Consider the following 15951-nt stretch of genomic DNA (forward strand, 5'->3'; position numbering starts at 1 on the left):
AAGAGAGGCAGAAGGACATTCATTTCCAGGTATAAAGACATCAACATGTGTGTTACTTTTAAAGTAGAGAAACATTTGTTTTACTTACTTATGTACTTGCTGTACATATATGACTTTGATGTGTACTATACCTGCATTTGCTCCAGGGGGATCTCAAAGCTGAAGGACTCATTATAGTAAGGGTTTAGGGTGTTCTTCTTCACTGTAGTCTTCTTTTTCTTCAGACGCTTGCCGCCCTGCAGCAGCTGGATCTTCACATAAGGATCTGCAATGGGCATCAAGACGATCAGCAAAGGAGCTCACTTAGACAAATTATTGTAAATTAGTTTTGTGCTGTTTGCAATCCCTTTTATCACTTTCGATATACTCTTCTATCATTTTCACTTACTTCCTCTATTGATTGTTCTCTATTTCCGCGATAAACTGTATGTGTAATTGGCCATTGGATTATAGTTGTGAACTGCATTTCCCAAGTGTACTTGCATGACAAATAACAGTTCTGAAGCATTTCATACTTATCTATTTGATATGTTTGGCCATCATACAGATCTGTGATTTAGTGCAATGATCTTCTAAAATGTTTATGTTACATCACATTAAGAACAATTATTCAAATCTACAGTCGTACAGACAAACACAAAGAAAGCTTAAACTGATTCCAACTGGACTAAACTTCAAAAAACTATTGTGATCTAGATTCTCTTGACAGCTTTGTAATTTGTCTGTACCAGATAATCCACAGGCGTCCATCTTCTTCAGGTTCTTGGCCTCCAGGATGCAGACGGTGAGTTTCCCGGCGGTGGGGACGTAACGGAGGGAGATGCAGATATCTCCCAGTTTCTCAGGCTGAGCAACACCGAGAGGATAGACAGAAACAATCCGCTCATCAGCCAACAGCAGCAAACTGCTTGTTTTGGAAAATGATGATGGGCTGAAGCAAAATGCTCTAAGTTGTTTTGTCCATGTGGTGACAATGACAGATTTTGAAGTTAACAGCATCGAATGAGGTGAAAGATATGGTGATTCTGTTATTCAGGGTTATTCTGGGAAATATCGCAGTCTAGGGAATATCATAAAACTCATATAATGTTAATAAAACAAAGTCCCTGACAATTTATTGTGGAATATAAATACCGCTCTTCTTTAAAATCTAGAAGTTTGATTGTTAAGCGCACCTCCTCTTGATCTGCACTCTCCAGATCCTTCCACTCCTCGATCGGCTGTCCGAGGTCGATGGACTTCATGGCGATCTTCACCTCCCCAATCACGTCATGTTTGGAAAATCGATCATAGTCAAAAACAGACATACTCAAAGTCTTCCCCCCGAGCTCCTCGTAGGGCACCTGAGGGACAAACACAACCATGTTATACCTTGAAACCTCACATGTTAGTCAATGCAAAATCTAAGGTAAAATAAATCTCTTCTGGAAAGTTGACTCTTATTGTTAACTAATTATGTTCAAGAGGAATGTTGGTAATTCTTCACATGTTCACATGAAATCCTCTGACTTATTTGACATGCATCTGATAGACAGGTAAGCCAGCTTATTATTCAGCTCCTATGGAATATCATTAAATAAGTAAACTAAGTCAAATTGACAAGAACAAGTTTGAAGTTAAATAGAAATAATCAAATCATTTATATTCTGTTAATAAGGAAAACTAGCAATCCAATAACATGGTTGGAAGATGTTATAGATAGTAGAAGATGCTACATCAAAATTAACCTTTATTAAATGTCCATCCTTTGGAGACACACTCTTATAAAAAACACTCACAAAGTAAGCAATACAAAAACCTTAACGTTGAAAAACCTTAAAGCTGAAAAACGTCTCTTGGGCTGTCTGGAAGAAAAAATCAGTCATTCTGGAAAATAAATTTAAAAAATGTGCTGCTGCTGCTGCTGCTAGTTTGTAGGCATCCAGAGCTTCCAGTGTTACCCGGAGCCAGTTATAAAGTCTATGCAGGCTTTATTAGGATGGGAGAGAGCAGCATGTACCAGTAGCAGGCTGCACAGACAGTGAGAACACACTGGCAGCCGGGCAGGAGAACTATGTGTGCAAACTTCCTAACCATCATGTATACATTATTGATATATGTCTGTCTTTCTCTTCACAGCTGCATCGATTCTTATGCAGATTCTAAAGCAGGTTGCTGTTCTGCACCAAATCTTTCAGTTTTATCACGCCACATACTGACTTACCTTGAATATAAATGTCTCATTGAAGACAGGGTTCAGTGTTTTCTTGTGGACTTTGGTGTCATACTTCTTCTTCTTCTCAGGCAGGATCGTGACTTTTACGTAGGGATCCGAGGTTCCACCTGAGTCCATGGAAATGAGGTCCGCAGCTTGAAGGATGCCAACTGTGAGCTGTGTGCAGAGGAGGTGTGGGTGGGATATAAGGGACAGTAAACAGAATTCTATCAGAGAGAAATCCAGAAATTGTACAGTACGATTTTTCATTTCTGTCAGGGTCACTGCTGCAGAGATTGGTTATACAACTCATCCGTCAACTTAAGCCTCGCAATAAATCTCCACTCACTTTTTTGCCAAACTGGAAATGTTTTCGAATGTAAGAGGGCATTCTTCAATGTCAAAGAACTCTCACATTGTTATTTTTGTACAATAACATTACCTATTTTACTCTCCGACTTGATAAATGTTGAGTTGTTTTAAATACTTTTTCTTCGTAGATTGAGCCTCATTAATTAATGTAATGCATAACCCCTCTGCTGCCCCTCAGAGAATATTACAGTAATGGTGATCAAAGTTACTGAATCTCTGACAAATGTTTTTTTTTTTTTTTCCCTCATCAACAATTATTGCTAATCTATTTTTTTGGGACATATTTAGCTTTTCAAAATGAATTATGATGTTACCCTGCTGATGTTTTAAGAAGAAGCCGTCAAGACATGTTTAAGGGTTAGACCTTAAAGGAGTAATAATGACTTTGATGTAGTATTATTATCCCAGCCAGTTAGCTTAGCATTAAAACAGGAGACAACGGCTAGCCCACTCTGAGGGTAAAAGCCCTCAAAATCAAATCAGAAAATTTGCTCCGTTAAACGGTACTTATTAGCCCATTATATCTTTATCTTTAGAGGTCCTGGTACTGTAGATGGATTTTGCTACCCTTGGACAGAGCTACGCTAACAGTGTTTCCTTGCTTCCCCTTTTATTCTAAACTAAGTTAACCGGCTGCTACCTGTAGCTCCATATCAACCCTTTCAGACAAGAAAGTGCCATCAATATTTTGTATTTCAGTTAGAAAACTGATTATTGTATTCCAAAAATTATTGAATTACTTCTTTAAATAGCATTACAAAGTGACATCCACAGACCTTTGCATTTTCAAAGTCATATTCTATGGAGTATTGCAGCTTCCCCAGTTTCTCCTCTTCTTTCTCCTCTTCCTCTTTCTCCTCCTCCGTCAGTCCAGTCTCTCCCTCGTCATCATCATCCTCGTCCTGGTGTATCTGTGGTGTGGAAGTAAGAAGATGAAATAGGATGTTAAGGGTCAGGAGATCTGGAGTCAGACGACAGGGCTCCCCACCACAGCCAGCATGCCACAGACACTGGAGCTCCAGCAGTTTTTACGTGGGAGATACATGTTCTGGTTGCTGCTTACCTGCACAGCACCTGATGATAATAACCAAGGACATCTCTACTGGTAACACATATTAATGTTCATACTTTTTATTTTTGGACACCTTTTCCTCCTGTTTTTTGGGCAATTCCTTTGGCATGCTTGTGCAGCCATTGTGACAGCCAGAGGCAGTGGAGGCTTTGCATGCTAGTTCCACTAAAAGGGGTCATACAAGTACAAGTCTTCCAAAAAACAATCAGGTATTGGCATGGTTTTATTTTTTGTCTAAGCCCTTTTAATTTCACCAAATGAAGGACGTGTTTATGTAAACACCTAAGGAACTACAGTAGCTCACAACAGCACATTTCTGCAAACTAAAATGATTATGATTATTTTTCTTTTTGTATTTACTTTTTAATATTTACTATATTTTTCTGTTTTTCTGTATTATTATGTTGCACTGTTCGAGAACATATTCATCGACATAACTACTCTGTAGCTATGTTCGTATGACAAATAAAGAACCTTGAACCTTGATTAAAGGCAAATAGGAAAAAAAAATGCAGTGCAAGGAGCTGGCTTTTCAAATGACACACTTTTTTCACAACCTTCATATTTCAAGATAAAATAAGGCTCCCTATTATTACAATAAATGTTTCAGGGTGAAAGGGCACAGGCAGCTATTTCATAGTCTTATTGCTGCAGTGTTATTATTGAAAATGTAAGCCTCGTTGCAAAGGTGGCCTTGACTTTGAAAGGACTTTTTCTTTCAGGCCATCCAGTGTCATCCTACGTTCTCCTTGAGCATTTCAATGGAAAGGACAGTTTTGCGTGTATTGCTCTATTCATGCAGTTTTATCATCACCGTTTTCATGTCTCCCAAACAACCAACCATGCCCTTTATCACATGCATATATTCTTAGTGTTTAAAAAGTGTCTTGCATATCATCTCTTAGTCCAATACTTTCCATATTGGTGTGAGTTACAGTTACATTGTCCCAGGAACAATGTGTTAAACTCTCCTCTCTGGGGTTTATGGAGCACATCATAGCTTTCCATTGTGTCATTCTCAAGCTGTCACAGCACAAATTAAAGAGTTGCAAAGTTGCAGAGTTGCAAAGGAAGCTACGACTTTCATTCCATGAAACCCCCTCGCCAACGTGAGCTATCCACCTACCGTAGAGCGGGAGTCCACCACAGTCAAGAAACACGGGGCACACACAAGACAGACACAAAGCGGGGGGGGGGGAAGGAGGAGAGCAGAGAGAGGAAGAGATTCAACTCACAAGACACCACACACTACAAGAAGAGAGGCAGTCAACACCACCACCACAATTATGGTGAGAAATGACACTCTTGTTTTGGGCTGGGGACGATAAATTCACACCCTGGACAGAAGTAATTTATTAATTTAATTAACTGTCACTGGAGCTCAGAGCAATCTATGCTGATGTTAGTTGATTAGTTCTCAAATGAGTGGCTTTTCTAACATGTAATCTCTGATTTACTGTACTTTCTATCCGAAGTCTCCCAATATTAATGCGGGTGATATGCCTTCATCCATCACATAGAAATGTTGCTTTTTATACTTTGCAACTTGACAGGAGAAACTTTCCAATTCATAGTGCTCATTATTCTTTGCCAACTTGTAACAAAGTGTGTCATTTTTCACCAAGGGGCCACAATGGAATACGTCACACATTTGAACGACCACAACAACAACATCGAATAAATGGAGGGGAAGAGAGCTCTCCTTGTGTCCTCTACAGTCTGGGCTACAAAAGCTGCTGGTAAAAGATCAAATTTGGTTAGCTATAGTGACAGAAAATATTAGCAATAAATGGTATAAATAGCAATAAAAACGTGAATAGTAAATTGATGTAAAAAAAAGGCAAAATATCACCTAAAACATCCAGTTACTCTTTTTCAGCGTGTAAGAAGCACAAGGCGTCATACCTCGCCCTGCATGTTCTTCATGTTGAAGCCATCCTTCCCCTTCTTCCCTTTCTTGTTCTTCTTCTTCTTGCAACAGCATTTTTTGATTATGCAGAAGCAGCAGGTCAGAATAAGCAACGCGGCCACAACAGCGATGGCGATCAGAGCCCAAGGAGGCACTGTCAGTCAAAAACAAAAGGGCAACAATTAAGATTGATGTGTAAATTAGAATTTCTGTAAAGTTTTTTACATCAGCAGGAAGTAGCACTGCACCTGATAATATCAAGTGCAGTGCGTTATATTATAACTTACATGGGATTTTGTCAATTTCATTCAAGAATTTGCTCTTGATCTCCTCAAACATGTCGTTCTTGCTGATCTCTGTGTTGTTGGAGCCAGGGCCGAGGTCCGGCACCGAGGTGGAGACGTAGGCCTGGGTGGGGGCCGAGGTGGCCCCAGTGGCCGTGGTGGCCCCGGTGGCCCCAGTGATCCCGGTGGGCTCGGGGGCCGCCACGGCCTCTGGCCTTCTGAACAAGTTGAACTTCATCGTCAAAGACTAGACGCAGCGTCCCTGAGGAACACACAGATCAGAGAGAAAGGGAAAGTAAGGCATGACAAAGAAATGTCATGACATCAGTGCTGATGATGATTCTGGAGGGAGATCCTCTGGAAGGACACTTTAAACACGAAAGAGGCCCGATTATGGTTTTGGGGTTTTCCCTTTCCTGTTGTGTGTTATATAGGTTTTTGTGTATGTAAATGGTCTGGAAAGGCTCAAATCCCTAAGTTCTCTCCAGAGGGACACACAAACACAGGATTTCTCCAAAACACACACATTCATTGTATGTTGCTCTCTAGCAAAATACAGACTGTCCAATAATCAAATTCAGGCTCATGAAATGCAAAATTGCTTAACTTCAACACATTTGAAAGGTAAAGGTGTTTGTAGGCCAATCTTTGAATTGTGTAGACCAGGCAAACTGATCCTCGTCCTGTATGACCTTTATGCATAGCTCATTAACTCCTAAATTATGTTCTTAATGCACAGACGCGAGAGAGATGTTGATCTTCTTATCCAACTCCTGGAAAGAAAACAATTGAGCACATTTCCTAAAATCGTGCTTCAAGTATCAAATTAAATCAAAGAAATTATCAATTATTATCAATTCAAGCATTTTATGTTCATTATCAATGTATTGATGCTCTTTTAGTAAGAGACTGACGACCAACACAATCTCATTTGTGTGGGAGATGATGAGTTGCAATAAAGCTCAGCTCTGCAAAAGATATTGGGAAATAGAATCATCACAGTCATCACAGTCAACAATGGTCATTATCAGTGAGAGATTAAACAGAAACCAGTTAGAATAATGAGCACAAATCCTCAGCTAATGAATCCATTATGAAATAAAAGACATGGATGTTGAGACTGAATACACACATTACACCAATGATTTGAAAGTTGACTAAGAGAGACCTAGAAATAGGCCCTAATATTGTCTATAGTTCGATCTTAGCTGAATTGTTAAAGCAATACAGAAGATAAAATACTTCTACAGCATAATTTCTGTCTGTAAAAAATGAAGCTACAGCTAACTGTTTCCAAGACTGGAACCACAGCCTGTGTTTTTACATCCTCTTTCAGTTTACAATACACAACCTAGATATATGACAGCACATAATACATTACAAAAAAAAATATTGGTTAATTAGTTAGATCTAGAGGGGCTGATAGGTGCAAACTGTTTCCTTTTCATAGGACTAGGCTAGTTGTGTCCAGTGTTTATGCTAAACTCAACTGTAGCTTCACATTTACTGTACAGACATGAAATTGGTATCAATCTTATTTCAACCTGTTTTCTGTCAGTTGTTCATGTTCTCCCTACATGTTAGGATTGAAAATCATTATTTTGTCTGTTTATGCTTTTGAGTTTAAGTCCTTTGCCTTTTCTTCGACCAAATGCATGCTGGGATAGTCTTTACCACTTTGGTAACATGTATAGGAAAAAGCTAGGTGGAGTCAGTGATTAACACATAGATTACAAGTAAATTGCTGCCATATGAATGTATTGGATAAAAACAAATAGATGTTTGAATGCTTAACATATTTTAACTAAAGAGAAATAACGAGCTGACTAAAGGATAAGTTCAATGACAGAACATAACCTGTCAATCTCTCAGTGGGTTTTTATGATGATTGAGTTCAAGTTTTAAACATTCAAACATGGTTCCATTTTCTCAGTCCTGGAGATGTGCTGCTTTTCTCAGTTTTCTTTAGGTTTTTCACATTGACATTCGATGACATCATATTTGGGTTAAGGACAATTGTGATTTAACAATAACAATTACAAAAAATAACAATTTAGCCAACCTAACATTTCACAGGCCAAACAATTAATTATTGAGTTGCAGATTAATCATTAGTCGTACCCCTGGAGAGGAATGAACTGAACCGTAATGCTCCAAAAAACGAATGTGACTGACATTTAAATTGATTTCAGCACAATGAGAGAATAGCACGTCTCTCTTTACAATGGTTCACCTTTTTACCCTCAGGAAATTCAATCCATCAAAAAAAAGCTGAGAAAATCAATTTACCTCCCAGCCTTAAGTGAGCATTATATTTCGCACTCTTTGTTATCTCTTTGCATACAAAGAGATAACAAAGAGTGAGACAATATTTATTCTGCAGGAGGCATATGACAACTTTTACATTGTAGCAAAAATGTATACGTAATTTATTGGATAACACAAAGCCCAGTTGTACTTCGACAAAGACATAGGAACAAAAAAAGTGGTTAGAAGTTCTCCAAAGATTTGTTTTACTGCAGTATGAGACACGGGAGCTCATGTGTGACAGACAGGTGTTATATTCAATACTGAACCCTGTTATTTGGACACTACCTGTCTGCTGCATGCCCCCCACCAGCTCAACATATTGCAAAATATGTTGGGCATTTTGACAACCGTTTTCTTGTTTTCCCTCTATGACCTACCTCTCCATGTTTGTTTGTTTTTGCTTCAGGGTGAACATGGGAAATGGGAAAATTGTTTTGACAGAAAAGGTTGTGGAATGAATGTGTTTTAAAGCAGCAAAGAGAGCGTTATGTGATTCTTTGGTATGTGGTAAATGGTCTTATATTCTTGTATCATAGACAAGAAAAATGAAGTGTAAAATTGAATTGAACAACACAGTCAGCATGAATAAAATATAGAATGTGTGTGTGTGTGTGTGTGTGTGTGTGTGTGTGTGTGTGTGGGTGTGTGTGTGTGTGTGTGTGTGTGTGTGTGTGTGTGTGTGTGTGTGTGTGTGTGTGTGTGTGTGTGTGTGTGTGTGTGTGTGTGTGTGTTATCCAACAAATCTTTCTTGTATCTCCTGCTAGAAGAGGGTATTGATCCGTCTTAGTTTAAAAGACAGATCATTTCAATCCGCTCTTAATGGGCAAGAACGACAGTCAAGACAGGGTTTCATGCACACACACACACACACACACACACACACACACACACACACACACACACACACACACACACACACACACACACACACACACACACACACACACACACACACACACAGAGTTTATATGTGAAGTAAGAATGAGTCTTTTGCTGAACAGACATGTCTACAGTAAATGAGCTCACAGTGCATGTGAGGATATATGTATCACAAGATGAAAGTGAACCAGCAGGGCTTCCCTATCTGTGTCTGGCAAACACAATCGTTGTGTAACATCATCTCCATTCACTCTCTGGCCACAGATCAATAAGTACTGCATTCAAACATGTGTGTGTAGAGTGGACGCCTTCTCTTGTTGTATTCTTGTCTTGTTAGAATTAGTCATGAAATTCCTGTGGTGTGCACAGACAGTAGAGGCCTGTGTGCTGTGGGCCGGCAGATCATTGTTGCTAAGCAATCCTGATCGTGTCTATCCACAACCTGCCTATAGCCGGTGACCAGCCAATCAAATCAACAATTGGCTCAAGTCCAGCGTCAAGTCACTGCCTGAGCGCTGGGCATTATGTGAGTGCAGATTGCTTTTACTCTGATGTGATTCATGATCATTCAAGTTTTGGCTGCAACACTAACTTTCATAACTAAATATGCTTTATGTTCAAATGATCAGAAATGAATCTGCATGCAAAACACCAAAAACATATCTATAGGCCTTTCTTCTTAAGGATTTAGAGACATGTGTCTGTCCATGCCATCAGCACTCAGTCCTTATCTGCCTTTGATTTCTGCAGCTCACCACTGGCCAGCATCACTCAGCCACAAAAAAAACTGTGACACATTCTGATTCCCAATCATGTGCAGAGAATACAGGTATAAGTGTTAAATCATCACTTGAAGACAGGATACTTGTATGCCATTCGTAAATTGTACCTTTTGATTGTTACCTAACTGCACCCTAATTTAAAAAAGATCTCCCAAAACAAACTCACCGGTCAGATGTGGTTATCCCCTTCGTGAGGTGGCCCATCCAATATCAGAAACTCCAGCTCGCTACAGTCCCTCAGAGCTGTGGTAACATAGTCTGATCTCTCCCATAAGCAAAGACTGCAGTCTCCTCTCACTTCTCTCCACTGCAGCACTACACCCCTCCTCCTCCTCCTCCTCCGCCTCCTCCTCCTCTTCCAATGCACACCATCTCCCCCATTTTCCTCCCTCCCATCACACACCTCCCCATTCCCTTTCTGTCTCTCCCTCAATGTACTCATGCACACAGCCTCTTTACCTCTTTCTCCCCATCTCTCTCCCTCCGTTGCTCCCCCAAACCTCATTTGTGATGCCGCTCACACAGCTGATTGCAGCATGCCACTCTTTGGTAGCCTTGGAGGGCAGTTGTAAAAGATCAATATGCATATGTGTGTGTGTGTGTGTGTGTGTGTGTGTGTGTGTGTGTGTGTGTGTGTGTGTGTGTGTGTGTGTGTGTGTGTGTGTGTGTGTGTGTGTGTGTGTGTGTGTGTGTGTGTGTGTGTGTGTGTGTGTGTGTGTGTGAAAAGCCACAGTTCAGATTGATCAGAGATGGAGAACAAGCAAAGGAAGGAGTTCTGACGGATTGTTAAGGGTGTGCTGACTTCACCACATCAGCTCCAAATAACATCACACTGAGCTCATATAGTTAATTGGAGCCCCACAATTGATCGTAGAAATGCGCTGTAACCCTCTTGAGAGACCCTACATTGTTAAACCCATTCACAAGCAACAACCGAAAAAACAGAGTGATTAGGTCAACTCGTCTGCCTTTCACTTATCCCTCAGGAGACTCGCAGTTATGATTGGAAGAGAGCAGATTGCAAAACATCTTCTCCAGTTACTATCTGCATGCAGCAGCCCAGGGAGTTAATTTGAACCATTGCATCATAAAACAACTGAGCTGTTACCAATAAATATATGCATTCATAAAGAGAGATTAAATGATTACTCTTGAAAAAGAAGGTACCAGCAGTTACATTCTGCATGGTTTCAAATCAGCAAACACAAACTTATCTTATGTGGTTATATATTTGAGCTGTTCCTTCTCAGCATTCAATATTTGTACCCAGAATTGTCCTCAAACCCTCCTTCCCTCGTCACTCTCCTTGGGGAAATACCTTTATGTGTGCTCATGTTCAGCCAGCAGCTGTCAGGAGCCAGTGTGAGGTTTCTGCTTTACTCTGCAGTGAGCTTCTCCTGCCAGCAGGGAGCAGGGGTCTCACACAAAACTGCTGCATCACAGAGAGTCCTTTCTTGTACAAATGTACTGCAAAGTTAAGCACCCAGATATTTGTCTTCCATGTTCTCCACAATCATCTCCTAGCTAAAGTAAGTGAAACTTTATTTAAATAAACGCTTTAACACTGTGAACGATGTTTAAGATCACCATGTTTTACTTGCTGTAAAGTAAACCTTTCCAATACATTTTGATTTTGATTTTATTGGGTTCTCTTACATATTTCATTCCAGGAGTGAGTTGGGTGATCTTGACATTAACTTGCGATCTACAACTCAAATTAGGAATGATTGAATTTGGTAGCATGAGCTGGGGATAAAGGGGCGTAAAAGAGTGAAAAGGATGTGGCATAAGAGAGAACTGAAGGGCTAAGAGAGGAGGATATTGTTGTTGGTTTGTGGTTTCAGGACTAAGATGAAAAGAGGCTTAAGAGAAAGAGAAAAGCCATTTCCACAGTCACATATCAAACACAAACTATAGGAAACACTGTTGTGCTTTAAAGTAATTCATCTATATTTTTGGAAATATGTTATTCTCTTTGTTTGCTGAGAGTTAAAGGCAGTCGGACCAGATTTCATGTGAAAACATTTACTTGGGTGATGTGTCAAAAAGCAGCCAGAATGGGGTATATGATCGGGTAGGTTTGTAAACAGAAACGGTAGAGCTAGCATGGCTAACAGGCTAACAAGAGAAGTCTACAATATTTTACATTATATAGCTTCACTGACAGTACACTCTGTCATTGTCCTTGCACTCACCACAGAAAAGCAGCAACTCTCATGCTCTCCCATAGTTTCCAGTCCTTCCCTGTGAGGCAAGCCTCTTTGATTGATTGATTGAAAAGTTTATTAACAGCTTGTATATTGGGTACAGTACAGTACAGCTCAAAACATACAATTGTTAAGGGAATGCAGACCAGAGAAAGACTTTCGTCTTGTTTACATCAGGGTCCCCCATTTCCAATTCATCATATCATTTAAGACATATAAGACATATTTGACATACAGATGGCTTATTTACAATTTACATACAGGTGGTTTTTTACATACAGATTGCTTATTTACAATTTTCATTTTAGATTTCGTTCTAATACATCCTAACCGGACATTTAAGACATACCAAGTCTACAGATATACAGTTAGTAACAGAGTCTAAAATGCGAGTATATACATAGATGGGGGGGGGGAAGCTGTCCATTGAACGACAGGTTGAGATTTGTACCATTACCGGGGCCAGTTTTGCAATGCTCTCCCCCGAAGGTGCTCTTTAAGAGAGGTTTTGAAGGTAAGTATAGTTTTACTTTCCTTTACAGTTGTGGGAAGAGCGTTCCACCTTGATGTGGCATAATTGCGAAACGTGTATTCCCCCTTTTTTGTGCCAAATCTGGGTTTCACATGATTTGTGGAGCTCCCTCTGGTGTTATGATCATGGTATTCCTTGACCTTTGGGAAGAATTTTGACATGTACATGGGTACCATAGAGGTGTAGTGGATCTTGTAGACCAGGCCCATTGCAAGTAGCTGTACTCTGTCGTCTACTCTAAGCCATCCTAGGTTGTCAAAGTGGGCAGAGGTGAGGTGGGTTCTAGATGAAAGGTCAAGCAGTAGTCTGACCAGTTTATTTTGCGATGTTTGAAGTTTTATTTTTAGCGCCTTGGAGGTGCTATGGTACCATGACGTGCAAGCATAGTCATAGTACCCTTGAATGAGTGCTCCTGCCAGAGTTTTCAGGGTGTTTTTGTTTACCAGAGAGGAGATCCGGTATAGGAATCTAGTTCTTTGATTGACTTTTTTTATTACATTGGATGCCATTTTGTCACAGGAGAGGTTTGCCTCAAGAATAGATCCTAGGTATGTAATTTCCTTCTTACTTGTGACAATAATGTCGCCCACTGCAACTGAGAAGTCGTCGGATTTGCTGAGATTATGTTTAGAACCGAAGAGAATGGACTCTGTTTTACCCAGGTGTAATGATAATTTATTATCGGCGAGCCAGGTGCAGATTCTGCCGAGCTCGGAGCTGAGGGTTTTTTCAACCTGCAACCTGTTCCTGTCAGAGACCAGCAGGGCTGAGTCGTCCGCGAACAGGAACAAGTTGCAGTCACATGCTGATGACATGTCATTTACATAAATTAGGAACAGCAACGGACCTAATATGCTTCCTTGTGGAACACCACAGCTCACTGGGAGGGGGGGGGACAGAGTACCGTTTACCTCCACCATCTGTTCTCTCCCCTCCAGGTAGGATTGCATCCAGCTCACCGATAGTTTATCAAAACCAATTGCTTTTAGCTTGTCAATCAGAATGGGGTGATTGACAGTGTCGAAAGCCTTTTGTAGGTCCAGCATCACCATGCCGCAGTACTTGCCCTCGTCCACCTCTTGTTTGATGTGGTCGCTCAAATAAAGAAGGCATGTGTCCGTGGAGTGGGATGTTCTAAAGCCAGATTGAAATTCATAGATTAGTTTCTTTTCCGCAAGGTACTTTTCGACCTGTTCATATACTATTTTTTCCATGACTTTCGAGATGGAGGTAAGTATAGAAACAGGGCGGTAGTTGCCTGGGTCCAATTTGCTGCCCTTTTTGTGCAGGGGGGTTACTCTTGCAATTTTGAAGTCTTTGGGTACTTTTCCCTGTTTTATGGAGAGGTTAATTATGTGAGCTATGACTGGTGAGATGGCGGTTGCTGTGTCTCTGAGGAATTTGGAGGGGATATTGTCGTGGCCAGTGGCCTTGTTAGGTTGGAGGGCACTCAGTTTAATGAGTACCTCTGCTGTTGTTACCCTTGCTAGACTGAAATCATCTTTGCCTACCCCTAGGTTTTTGTAGTAGGTCATGATGTGATCTACTCCAAAAAGCCCTGAGTGGGAGGGTAATTTATTTACAAGAGTTGTGGCTATGTTTGTGAAAAAAATGTTCAAGTACATGGCCACATCCAGTTTGTCTGTGATGAGCATGTTATCTGTCTTTATGTTTAAGTTAGATAAAGTATCATGTTTAAAGCAAATGTGGCGATGTTCCTCTTTGTAAATAACTGAAGAGCAAAATCCAATCTGCACCTTAAGATGAGAACATATATATATATTCTCATATTCATATGGAAAATACCAATTTGTACAGATCCCTGAGGAAGTTAGCTTAGCTTAGCTTAATTTAGCACAAAGACAGGAAACAGCTGTCTTGGGCTAACAAAACCCACCTACAACCACCTCTCAAACTCATAAATGTAAACATAATTTAACATTTTGTCTGATACAAACACCTTCAATTAAATTACATTACATTGCATTGTAAATATTTATTAATGGTTATGTGTTGCACTATTTAGTGGCTGTAGTTTTCAAGATCGGACTGATTATCTGAAGCAAATTATGTTGAAATGAAAAGGCGCTTTTTTACTTCAAGTTTTTTTGATGAGAGGGAGATTGGCCATATAGTAAAAGTGATAAGACAAATTCGTACTCACACCATGACACACAGTTGCTTTAGTTCTCTGTTTAGAGGTTAAGGTCGCTGCAGAACAGCAGGGTGAGTGTTTTATATCAGGGGGTTTGAAACTGTGTCTTCTTGTTAAACGACTCTCAGCTCAATGATCCGTTGTGCTGCCTCATTGGAAAGTTCCTACATTTAAAGCAAAGCAGCACTCTGTAAATCTGCATTGGCAGAAGAGCAAACTTGGCAACAACAATAACTTAATTTACTCAAAAGTAGATATAGGACGCAGTAAACCAGGACTTCATTGTGAAATAAATTGCAAAGAGTAAAATGGAGCAAATGTAAATGGCAGAGAGCCAAACCAAGCTGCACTTTTCTACAGAGACAGAGTCTATAGCCGCATTCACACCGCAGGACTTTCACTGGTACTTTGGTTCTTTAGTTCCGTTAGTACCAATAATGTCGAGTTCACACCGCCGGGACTATTCAGTGCCGGGAACTCTTTTGGCCATTTTCAGTCCCTGCTAGAGAGGTGATAAAATGTAAAATGTAAAATGATAAAATGCACCTGGTGATAAAAGAGTGCCAATTTCTATTCTATTTCTATTGGCTGGGCGAATTGCAAACCACGCCCCGTTAGACTCTGAATTTTTTTTGTTAGGCAGCCATTTTTTTCCTCGCTACAAAACCACATCCACACCTGAGCGAGTAGTTTTTTTGTAATTTAAAGCAGTTATGACCACACGTACTACGACACCAGAGCGGTGGAATGATGAGGAAGTGTCGGCGCTTCTGGCAATTTACTCTGAGGACGGGATGCAGCAGCTTCTACAGAAAGCAGTTCCCAACTCCAAATGTTTTGAGCGATGTTCGCAAAAGCTACTTGAGCTGGGAATCGTGCACAGTGCACACGGATGCCGGGTAAAAATAAAGAAACTCAGGCAGGACTATAACAAAATTAAAGACCACAATAATAAGAGTGGTAATGATTTTCTATTGTTATTATATATATATATATATATATTGCCACTGTTTTTTAATACTGACACCTAACTTGCACTAAGGTGTGTCTGCTGCTATATATATTGCCACTGTTACATTGTTTTACACTTTATTTTACATTTCACACTTTTATTTAACTTCAATTTACATGCATACGACACACCTGGAACAGCGTGATGCCGTTATTGTTATGTCTTGACTGTGCAATAAAACAAACAAACTGGCGAAGCTTTATTTATTGTGTCCCACCCCAAATTTGCAGAATAGAAGAATGT

At 40.1% G+C, this 15951-nt stretch overlaps 1 protein-coding gene across 3 annotated transcripts in view; it reads right to left on the bottom strand.

Moving 5' to 3' along the window:
* LOC117539481 (synaptotagmin-2-like) overlaps nt 1-15951 on the bottom strand; it is a 42305-nt gene that overhangs the window by 3657 nt on the left and 22697 nt on the right. The window contains exons 1-8 of one of the 3 annotated variants that reach the window (XM_034205668.1): nt 9969-10104; nt 5835-6093; nt 5544-5701; nt 3343-3468; nt 2204-2371; nt 1176-1343; nt 729-846; nt 132-265 (exon numbers count right to left, since the gene is read on the bottom strand). In XM_034205668.1, the coding sequence (XP_034061559.1) occupies nt 132-265; nt 729-846; nt 1176-1343; nt 2204-2371; nt 3343-3468; nt 5544-5701; nt 5835-6069 (1107 nt within the window). In that variant the 5' untranslated portion in view covers nt 6070-6093; nt 9969-10104. Of the gene's footprint in view, nt 1-131; nt 266-728; nt 847-1175; nt 1344-2203; nt 2372-3342; nt 3478-5543; nt 5702-5834; nt 6094-9968; nt 10105-15951 lie in introns of those variants that run through there. The other 2 variants (XM_034205666.1, XM_034205667.1) reach the window with 2 other exon arrangements.

This window comes from Gymnodraco acuticeps, unplaced genomic scaffold, assembly GCF_902827175.1.
Source record: "Gymnodraco acuticeps unplaced genomic scaffold, fGymAcu1.1, whole genome shotgun sequence".
Classification (NCBI taxonomy): Eukaryota; Metazoa; Chordata; class Actinopteri; order Perciformes; family Bathydraconidae; genus Gymnodraco; species Gymnodraco acuticeps.